We start from the raw sequence: 11,985 nt of genomic DNA on the forward strand, positions 1-11,985 counted from the left end.
GCATGCTTAAACCAAGTGGTTTGGTACCAATCTACTTCGATTGAATGCTCCCTTATCAGCTCCCATGTGTTTGCAGCCGAAAATTCCCTCTTAAATTCTCCGGGCTTGTGCTTCCAAATAGCTATATTTGGTCTCCGATCTGCGATAGGTGTCTGCACTGTCGTCAGACAGATAAGAATCGATTCGAGCGCATCAGACCGTGCTCCTGGGACTGACCAGTGTCCACTTCAGCATGCCTCTGCCACAGTTGCATCCAGACCAATGCGCATAAGACGCGGACCTGCATTTCCTGTTACATCAAGCAAAGGGCGCTCAACTAACCAAGTATCATGCAAGACCATAGTGTTTGTTCCATCCCCGATCTCCATGCGCAAAAATGATTTGACTTCTTGTCGGATTGAGAGTAGCTTTCTGAGATTCCATGATAGCTGATTTGACACGGTTGTTGTCCAATAGCTCTTCTTTTTCCATACGTTCTCCGTCAGCCATCTAGCCCATAAAGAGCCTCTGTCACTTAGTGTTCTCCATACGAGCTTCAACCGGTGGACCATGTTCAGATCCTTTAGAGTTCTGATGCCAAGTCCTCCTTCTAAGCGACCCTCGAGTGTGGCCTACAAGCAGAATGTGAAGAACCCGTCCAAAGGAAAGTCGCGCAAAGGCTCTTGATAGCCGTAAGTACTGACTTGGGGAGAAGGAATGTGGCACTCCAATTTGCAACCTGTCCATAAATAACATTTGATTAGTAGTAATTTGCCCGCCCTTGAGAGGAACTTGGTGGTCCATGATTGTAGTTTCGCCTTAATCCTTTCAGGGCGCTCAACTAACCAAGTATCATGCAAGACCATAGTGTTTGTTCCATCCCCGATCTCCATGCGCAAAAATGATTTGACTTCTTGTCGGATTGAGAGTAGCTTTCTGAGATTCCATGATAGCTGATTTGAAACAGGTGAATTCTTGTGAATCGACGAGGAGGAAGCCATGGATGGTGAAAAGGAGGCTGAGAACCAAAATATTCACGCGAGGATTTTTCGAAACGAAATGCAAAATACCCATTTCATCAAAAAGGTTTGAGTCAAACTCGGGTCAAGGGGAAAAGGGATTCCTTTCTCCGTCACCACCGCAAACTGGAATTCGCTTTTGGATTTCCTTCCAATGGTGGCATCCTGAATTTCCCCGCGGAAAAAAAAACAGTGAGAAAGAAAAATCCAATCAACGAGGTTGGGAAAGATGCATTCCTTCTCCGAAGAATGCGATCACGTCGACAAGGAGAAATCGAGGAAATAGATCTCCGATTCTCGTCTCTATTTCCTGATTACCGAAAACGATCCACTCTCCGACAAACCCAGAAACAGGACGAGACAAGGGAAGAGGTATGAACAAAGAAGAACCCTGAATCTGAGTGTTGGTGAAATCGCTCGTTGGGTCGGATAATCAAAGGGAAAGAGCAAGTGGGTATGTACGAATCCCGCAAATTGAAATGGATGAAGGGGATTCGGAGGAGTCAGGGCATGCAAAGGGAAGACGAAGTCGAAGAAGACGCGAAGAAGGAAAATGGGAGTAAGGATGGTTGAACAATAGGATCATTGACCAAGGAAATCTCGCGAGAAAGGGTGAAAATTTTCCGGCAAAATGCAGAGAGAGAGGAGTAACGGATTAGGGCTAAATCCGGGGGAAAGATTGCGTGGGGATTTTATCGGAGAAGTAGAGATAATAGATTTATGCAAAGCTGTCAACTTTGTAAGATCAAAGGCATTGAGTCACCCCCTCTGTTTATTTCGTTTTTTCTGTTATAAAACCATCATTATCATCATCTTTCATGGACCTCGGCCCATTATAAAATGTTCCCGGATCGCATATATATATATATGCTCTACACTTCGTGCTGATCCAACATATCCAATTATCCATGATAAATTAGAGGGAAAAAAACCCTAATGAAAGGAGCCGAATAAACACCACTTTGTACATGTATAAAAAAAGATCAGTGGTATTGCTATGAATGTACAGAAACTTTCGGTTCTACAATGAAGCTCAGGGATAGGTACTGATGTTGTGCTCATATACCACAAAGAACCTTGCCTTGGCTTCAACTGTCAAGTACAGGAGATTCGAACAAGATTCGGGTCAGTTTTCGGAAAACAATGGAAGGGGCCAATAGTTCATACGGGTTTAGCACATAAGAAGCGTCTCGCAAAGTAAAGGACTACATATTGTTTTGAGTTTCCGGATCACGGGTTTTTGTGCCCTGTTCTCAAACCAGAGACGAAACAGAAGAAGGTCGAAGGAATCTACTTACAGCTTGAGAATGGCGAATTCATCAGTTTTTAGCCCCATGCCATGGAAAATGCATAGTTAACCACCAGTTTACCGTCAAAGCCAAAATTCTGCGATTACAGACCAGAACCATATAAGCAAGACGCAACCGGACAATATCTAGATCGGTACTTCAACTATTCCAGTTCAAATGCAATTGCACGAGAAGAAACGCTGTAAAAGGTAACAGCTTATTGTGAAGAATACTCTACTAGCATAAAAAGCATGCTACTACCATGTACAACTTAATGAGAGAACCTTGATACAAATAGCTGGGAGAGAGTGTAGAGGTTAAGTGAAATATTAACCGCACTCACATTGTATAGATCAATCACCGATTCATCAGGGTTTGGCGAGAAAGCGCTGTTCACATAGACAAACTTGAAAGAATGAAGAATATCAGTAAGTACCACACAAAACAATGTGCTAAGACAACTTCAAGAAGCAAAAAGCACCAGAATTTGTTGATTACCAATGTGTCTGAATGAAGCTGCCGCCGAAGAAAGTCAATCACTTTAGCGAATTTGTCAGTTCCTGGGATCTGAAGACACAAAAAAACAACACATTCACCTATACAAAGAATAAAAAAGAAACATTCACCGATCCAAATGTATTGCTATTTTCGAAGAAAACCGTAACCACGTGTGTTGAATAGATATCGCCTGCATCGACATACTTCCCGACAACAAAGCTAGTGAACGAAGAAATGGATAATGTCTCTGAGTTGAATTACATGTAGTCACCATATATAGATAGAATCAACCGACATCGTGTCACTACCTCAAGATCATGCGTGAAAAAATAAATACGCTAAAGTTCTTCAAACAAATCTCACAAAGCTTAGTTATAAGATGAAAAGCTCGCTTAGGGAAGGATCGTATAACCAAAAAACCCTAATTTCTTTTTTGGTAAAGTTTGACCAATGTGGGGTTCGAAAAACCCCTAATTTCAACACAGGTTAATACTGTAATCCATGGAGGAGAGGTTCCGGAAGACGATACCTTGAATTTAGATTGTTTGAGTATTGGAGCGCCACCAGTAGCTCTTAGGTGAACAACAACTGCAAGAAAGAAAGGGAAAAAACCCTAGAATTGATCAAACAGAAACCGTAAGAAAACCCACAAAAAATATCGATAGAAACAAACCCCTCAATAAAAAACTTTACTTGGTTGGATCATATTTTCCGATGGGAGAACAAATTGAAGCAACGAGTCAGAGACTCACCTTTTCGCACAGAACTCGGAGACTCGGTCGCCATTATTGAATCGCGGAGAAGGAAGAACAACCGGGGAATTTACACAAGACAAAACTCTGACTAGGGGCAAATTAGACATTTTCATTCCGATTTTAAGCCCACCGGACAGCCCACGGCTAAGCCCAATTTCGATCCATTTTCAAAAAACCTATTCGATTACATCAAATTTTGTAACTTATAATTTAATAGTAATGCTATTTTAGCACCTAGTTTAAAATGATTAGTACTAATCTAGGATTATTATTGACACTAATAAATAAAAAAAGGGAAAAAAATTATATCAAAACAACTGTAAATGGGCCTTCATAATCGTCAAATTAGATCAACGTTGGGCCCAGTCTGGACCAAATAAGGCTCGGCCTCTTGGTATTAATATGTTAAATTTTGCATATAAAAAATAATTAATAATTGTATTATAGGTAAATGATTAAATTCAAATAACATGATACTTATCTTTTTTTTTTTCTCTATATGACGCTTGTATCAAATTAAGTATTACAAATAAGCTTTTGTAAAATGCCTCAATATTACTCATTTTTGTGTGTTGTAAGTGATTATTGTGTATTTTTCTAAAACAAAATGAATCTGCTAACTATTCTTATAAAAAAAAAAAATATATATATATATATATATATATATCTTTTTTATTGATGATTTTGAGAGATGTTTGAAATGTTCGTAAAATCCGTCAAAAGCGACGGAAAAAATATTAAAATTTAAAATGAAAAAGGACCATTTTCAGAAATTTACTGTTTTTGTCTTCTAACGTATCAGAATATTACTGTTTTTGTCTTATAAGGGATCAAGTCAAATGGACATACAGTCTCCAACCCAATTTGTTGGCTTTTTGTCCCATTTTTTTAATTAAAATCAAATCCCAAAATCTCACGGCATATAGAATTCACTCTAGTATCTGTAAATTGTCCCATGGGATAATATTTATTAATAATATCAACAACGATTAATACAGATTGTCATGATATCAAAATATCAGATTCATATTTCTCCCCCCTTTGGGAGTTTATTATAGTTTATAATAAAAATGATGATGATTAAGGATAAGTATGAATATCATGACTAGACGAATAATCTGCTAATATATGATAATTCCCTATATGTTTTACTATTGTGACGGTATTTAAAGTCCAAAGTTTGACGTTGAAAATATGTCTATGAGAAAATAGACCGAATCGTATATATAATCACAAAGAACACGGACAAAAATGGTGACATTTCGATAAAGATGGTTATCTTCTTAAAATGAAAACTATATATATATATATATAATGGACTGCCAATTTCAGTCACTGTCGATGCGAGTCGAGGAGCTCGTATTCATTGCATGGGCTTAATTAGAGGAAGATTAATCAATTATATGTTTGGAGTTTGGCTTATGAAATTAACAAAGGCAAAGTTTTTTGGTGCTCTCTTTGTCACCCTCCTTTTCATTCAACTGTGGCACATGAAAAGAAAGATAAATCATTAATTATGACTCATATATTGGACCAACTTATCAACAACAGCTAGTTTAACCTCAAACTATAATGTTACTTATACGCTTATACAACCCAAAAAATCCCTCGCATAGATATATATTCATATTCATATTTAAAATTAAATTCGAGTAGTTGTTTTGGTTTTTTAAGTTGATTTTTATTGATAAAATGTTCGTTTTTAAAAAAATACTGTCATTTGCTGTTTTTCGTTATTTATTTTATTTGGTTATTGTTTAGAGTTCTCGGTTATAGAAAAATTATATGAATACTTATTATTTCGTTTTAAAATCGTCGTCTCTGAATTCAGAATTTAAAATATTGCATCATGAGACCGTTGTAGAGATCTTTAAAAAAAAACATTTATTTTTGCAAAAAAAGGAAAAGAAACTTAATATAAAAAAAAACAAAAAAAGGAAAAGAAAAAGAGAGAGAGGAGATGGATGGATACGTCACCGTTTCATCATTCTCAGACAAAAAGCTGCAACCACGACGACAAGTTTTGCTGACACAGTTGTAATCTTCTTCCCAATCAAATCTAACATTCTCTTTTCTTTTTTTTTTTCTTTTTTTGATTGTTTTTGTTTTATTGTCCCAACAAAAGAAATATAAATATATTTTCACCATTATCTTTGTTTTCTTTCTCTTCATTACGGATTGGAATAAAGCTTTAACTTCTGAAACAAATATTCATATGCTGTCTATAATACTCTTGAATTTATATATACATATATATTAGATGTAATGATAACAAGTATACTCGTTTATGCAGTTCGGATCTTTTTTTTTTTTTTTGAAATGCTTGTTCGTACATTTCACTGTAAATGTTGAAATCCAAGCATTAGTTGCCATATGATAGTTGAAATTATTACATTTATCACTTATGGTAAAAATATAGTAAATGAAGTCAGATCAAAATAAATAGGAAACTTAAAAATTCTCAAATTTGCAATTCACTGGAAAACTAATTTAATTTATAGGTGTTTCTGTTTATTCCATTTTAAAAAATTTACACGATAATTTCTAAATCTATTCACAATCGTCCTAACAATAATTTTGACCCAAATAATATGTTGAACAATCCTATGTGGCGCGTGAATTAATGTCAAGACACGTCAAACTTTTATGCCATATATACAGAATTGGGTTTAATAGATAGGGTATAATAAAACCGACTCGTAATCGTAAAAATTTTGGTTCACCAGAAGATTTGGGTTAACGCCGGAGATTATAATAATTACCATCACAAATGGATCTCGAGCTCTGAATTAAGATCGATGGTATCTCCGCCGAAACAGGAGTGTTTGACGTCAGATTTTTCGGTGAGAATGGCGTCATCCAAGGAAGAGACACGGCGGCTGGAAACGTCATCGATGAACTCGAAATTACCCTTCAAATTGTTATTTTTACTGTGTACATAGCATTAAAATCTAATGTATCTTGACAATTTACGCGCCGCGTAGAATTATTCAACACATTATTGTGGTCAAATTTATTGTTAGGACCATTAACACTTTTATATAAGTTTAGAAATTATCGTATCTAATTTTTCTAAGTTCGAAAATAAATAAAAACACTTGTAAATTGAGTAATTAGTTTTCTACCTAATTGCAAATTTTGAGAATTTTCAAGATTTTTTTCAATTAAATAATAAGGTGTTTGAAAAGAGATACTTTCTACATAGAAAATGTTTTTTTACACTTTTCTCTTGTGTCAGAATTAATACTTAAAACAGTTAGAAATATAACTGTAAATTGGATAAAATAATTTTCATAAGATTCAACATATATAATACCAATAAGTGTTACTCTTATTTTTTTATTTCATGTTATACTTGTTTCCTTCGTTTTTGGCGTTAAAAGGGTAATATTGAAAATTCATAGTATATAGTGGTAGATAATCATGCAAAGATAACATCATGATGAATGTGAGTACTCAGGAAAGCAATTTGAACGCACTTTTGCCCGTTCCTAGAATCGATTAATCACTTTAAAATATATATGGCTAACAATACTTTTTTTTTTAATTTTATTTAGTTAATTAAGATATCAGAGAAATCCACAAAAATTTAACATCGTACAATACATATAAAAAAATATTTGATTGGATCTACACACACACATGATATATATATATATATAATCTTCAACATTATTTTTTTTTCTGTAATGATGGGGAACTCCTATGACTACCTACCCTTACAAACGGAGACGAACTGGCCACCACCCGCGCCTAACAGTCCCCATGAACCTCAGTCCACCGGACCTGGCCACTAGGCGCGTCTAACGCTCGGGCCGTAGTTGGACTTAGGCGCCTACAGATCAAACCCCACACCCACACGTACGAGCCTGCAACACGCGGAGAGGGGGTAAATCAGCTCATTATGATGGGCTGACAGGCGAACAGGTCAAGGGAAGAGAGAGCGACGAGAGGAATCGATCTCCCCACCTCAAAGAGTTACCCCCTGCCCTCTGCCACCTGACCTGGCCCTGAACGGCAACGTCAACATTATTTTGTGATGATCTTAAAGATTTAATGAGACAAAACGAAAAAAGAAAGAAAGAAATTTGTTCTAATCGAAATTATAATTAAGTATTCATAACATAATATTGTTTAATCTAACTATTTTTTATTATATATTAGTTATTATTAGAAATTTCAAATTCATTTAACTAAATTGAGTCAGATATGAGATTAGGGATAAATAATTCATAATATTCAGCTAATCCATTATATATCCATTACGAATCGATTTAAAATATATTAATATTTGGAAATATTTATAATATACTTTTTGGGATTATTAATGACGTTTGTAGTATTAAAGATTTACAGAGTAGAATAAAATAAAAATACTGCATTTTTGTAAGAAACGCTGCGAATCCATGCTGGGTGCAAGGTCCCACGTGTGACGTGGAGGAGGAACAAGAAAAAGAAGAGGTTCACACTTCACACGTGTGCACGCGCGACAACCACGAGACATCTGTGTCCACCCGTCACGTGCGGACACTAAAGTCATATCCACTTGTTTTGGTCTCTCTTGTCTCTTTTTTTCCCCAACACGTGTCTAATTTTCATTGGTTATCTATTGACTCCCTTACGTCTCTTTCATCGCCTCTCTCTCTACCATTTTCCATTTTTCTTACAATTTTTGTTTTTTAAGAAATTGTGCCCTGGATTCAATATTATATCCGCAATTAGAGGTTGCAAAATTAATAAGATTTTTCTTGAAACTATATCATGCTCATATGTGGAAAATCTTTATCTAACACCTAAAATTCAAATTCTACAAATAAATTGGATAGAAAAATCCTCATTCATTTTCATATAACGATTATGTCCCTGTGAACATACCCAAAGATACAAAATGTAATTATTACAAATAAATAGCCAAAACATGCTTTTTTTTGAATTACTTTTGAACAAGTTCGTAAAATTGATTTCTAATTGGTTTTAATAAGATTCTCAACTGCTATTTCTCATACATTATATATATATATATATCACCCGTTTCGAAGTTATCTATTTAAAGTTTTCGCACTAGTTGTGATATAGTGACATGGTACATCCACATACATATATATATACAACAATACAAACATAAGTATAATCATATACATGTCCATTTGTACCGACGATGTGAGAAAATGACATTCAAAGTGTTTTTATCATAATAAATAAACTCTTCTAGTCACTATAGCTCGTCCCACCATGCACTGTTATAGGCGAAGACGACACACAACTGTCCATGTACGTATATCGGTATACATACACACACACACACACATGAACCCTAATTAATATAGAGTGTATTTATGTGAAGTAAAAGCCTTACTAATTAACACGCAAGCTAGTTGGTCTATGCATGAGAACGACGTCTCGTGCATGCATGGTTGTTGAGGGATACAGTATGCCCCCATCTCTTTATTATATACGTCGTTATATATGCAAATGAATTAATGGTACTGGCCGTACGTACAAATCCTTATGGAATGTGGCTGTATATTTATCTGTATCGATTCGTACGTGATGAAAGCTATTTGCAGCAACCTAAATTATAACTGGAAAGAGAAAGAGTTCTCTCCTCATTAATTTCATTGTTATAATTAACATTTCCCTCTCCAGAAGTATACATCTAGCTAAAGAGAATGATATATACATGCATGCAAAAAGAAAGAGTTCTCTCCTCATTAATTTCATTGTTATATGTATGTATTATATGTATATATATGCGTATATACAAATATATTTATATATATGTATATATGTATATCATTATATATATATGTGTGATATATGTGTATATGAATGTGTATAATTTTTATATTTTTATTTTTATTTTTATTAATATTAATATTTATTATTTTTTATTAATATTATTAAATATTAGAGATTGATGATGTATCGGATGACTAGAATGTAATGTCAATATTGAATAGTATTTTTTTCGTTCAGGGTTTTATTTGAAAATTTTCGAAAGTATATAATTTTATTTACCAATAAAATAAAATATAAAATTTATTTGGATAAAAAAAATATAGAGTTTAAATTGCGAAGAGAGAAAAGTATAAGGTTTTTAATGGGATTTTCCCTAACTAAAAATATGGTCAACACTTATAATTAGTTGCCATTGCACATATGAACAATATTTTGGGAGATAAACTTCCTAACGACTCTCTTTTGTCCTTTCAAAATTTAAATAGTTACTAATTCTCTAATTTCGCTTTTCCATAACGAACCATTAATTTGACCCTACAATAATTGATTTCACAATTAATTGGTTGTTAGAGTAAAATTTTGGAACTAATGGGCTAATTTTGCACGTTACTATCATGATTATATTGTCAATTCAAAACTCCCCCACAACACCCACCATGAACAGAGGATATAACACAAACCATTCACAGCACATAATATAAAATAGACTAAAAATGCTTTTCATAATAGATAATTAACATTATGATAATTCAGATTAATTGCAGTCTAATTAATTGAGAAATATCTCAATTAACGGACTTCTTTACGTAGAAAATCATTAATGAAGAAATTTTACGAACAATGGGGAAAATGGTCCCTAGTGTATTAATATTATAATCCTCGATCCCTTTGTAATTTGCGTTCATGGTTACAAAACTTTTGGCTATGTATCGTATGCATAGTCTTTTGTTTATTTACTTACTCCCTTTTTCCATTTCTAATTTGTCTATTTAAATAAATTATACGTATAATACACTACAAAAAACACTCTATTTTTCGACGGAAATATCCGTCGCACAAAACAGAAAATTCCGTCGGTATTTTCAGTTTGCGACGGACTTCGACGGAATAAGTTCCGTCCGGTAATGGTTGTCGCAAACACATCCCGGTCGTGCATCCGTCGCATATTTGCGACGGAAAAACCCGTCGTAACTCAGTCGTTTTTTAGCGACGGAATATTCCGCCGGTAAACGCGACGGACTAACCGTCGCAATCTAGTCGATATGACCGACGAAAACTCCGTCGTTTTTCCATGGTAAACGCGACGGAAATTCCGTCGTTCAGTCGTCGCTCTCACCGACGGAATTTCCGTCGTATTTCCGTCGGATAATGCGACGGATCATCTATCGCATAATAGTCGCAAAGAGGGACGGAAGGATTGGTCAGATAATAGTCGCAAATTAGCGACGGCTTATAACGACGGATAGTTCCGTCGCTGCTTCGATGAGCGACGGAAGATATCCGTCGGATTATTCCGTATGCGACGGAATAATCCGTCGCAGAAGAAATTTTTTTCGAAAAAAAATAAAAAATTTCGTTTTAAAAAATAATTATACATTTGAAAATTGTTTTATATATTACAAATTGAAAAAAAAAACCGAAATTGTTTTATATATTACAAAACTGAAATCTAACGAAATAAATTGTCCGGAAAATCATCGAGATTTTGGGGATGTTGCTCGTCTTGATGAACCGATGGATCGGGATTGACGGCGGGACTCGGAGCAGACGAACCGGCGGAATCGGTCGGAGGCATAAAACGTTGCATCATCTCCTCTAACCGAGCGATCTTCGCCTGAGCTGCATCAAACTGAGCAATCTTCTCCCGAGCAGCTACAAGTTCCGCAGAAGTCTCCTCGTGTTTTCTCTTCAGCTCCTCGACTTCACGCGTCAGAGATACATGACGTACCACAGACGACGAAGATGCGTCACCACCCCCGAGCTGACTCGCCAACGCACCAATCCCGTAAATCCGACCTTTCGCATCGGGAGGAACGACCTTCAAAACAATATGTAAATAATATTTAAACTCTAACATGTTATATTATTTAAAATACAAAAATTACCTCGAGATACAAGCTGTTGATTTAAACTCTAACATCTTCTGATACGGTAAACCCAAGCTGTTGATTTAAACTCTAACATCTTCTGATATGTAAATAATATTTAAACTCTAACATCTTCTGATACGGTAAACCCAACGTCCGCATTAAACTCTTAGTTTCATAATAAGATTCAGGTGCAGTGTTACCTTCTGGGAGATAATGTTTAAACATCTGGGTGAAACCTGTTGGGTTTCCTGGGATCTCATGAGCGAATCCTATTCCTAAGAGATCGATTCTAGGGTTTGCGCAGCGGATGTAAAACAAAAATTATAGAACCCTAGAACCATGCTGCTATTGAAATCGTAGAAACGTTAAGAACGCTTACCTCAATCGATCCGGGGCCTGTCTCTATCGATGAATCGTTCTGATCACGAAAGGCGGGAAGAATACCTCGCCCTCTACACGTATCCACACCTCGGGATGGATTCCAACGATTGGAACTTGTCTGCTAGGACTCGAATCTCTGATCGATTTGTGCACCGAGAAATCCCGAGACTTAGAACTCGTTTTTGGATCTCCAAAAACTCACACTTTTCTGCAAAAGTCGGCTGTTCTTCGTCAC

General features: G+C 35.5%; 2 protein-coding genes across 2 annotated transcripts; both read right to left on the bottom strand.

The window, feature by feature from the left end:
• Positions 1-1,883: 1,883 nt before the first annotated feature.
• Positions 1,884-3,617, bottom strand: LOC104822655 (ubiquitin-like protein ATG12A). The gene is made up of 6 exons (XM_010553935.1): positions 3,538-3,617; positions 3,315-3,373; positions 2,786-2,854; positions 2,631-2,693; positions 2,297-2,384; positions 1,884-2,090 (listed from the first exon to the last, which is right to left on the bottom strand). Exons 1-5 carry the CDS (start codon positions 3,569-3,571, stop codon positions 2,325-2,327), a joined length of 285 nt encoding a protein of 94 aa, XP_010552237.1. The 5' UTR covers positions 3,572-3,617; the 3' UTR covers positions 1,884-2,090; positions 2,297-2,324.
• A 7,331-nt stretch (positions 3,618-10,948) lies between these two features.
• Positions 10,949-11,528, bottom strand: LOC104822778. Its single transcript, XM_010554124.1, has 3 exons — positions 11,497-11,528; positions 11,385-11,397; positions 10,949-11,317 (listed from the first exon to the last, which is right to left on the bottom strand). Exons 1-3 carry the CDS (start codon positions 11,526-11,528, stop codon positions 10,949-10,951), a joined length of 414 nt encoding a protein of 137 aa, XP_010552426.1.
• Positions 11,529-11,985: the final 457 nt, after the last annotated feature.

The sequence above is a fragment of the Tarenaya hassleriana genome, unplaced genomic scaffold, assembly GCF_000463585.1.
Source record: "Tarenaya hassleriana unplaced genomic scaffold, ASM46358v1 Cleome37, whole genome shotgun sequence".
Classification (NCBI taxonomy): Eukaryota; Viridiplantae; Streptophyta; class Magnoliopsida; order Brassicales; family Cleomaceae; genus Tarenaya; species Tarenaya hassleriana.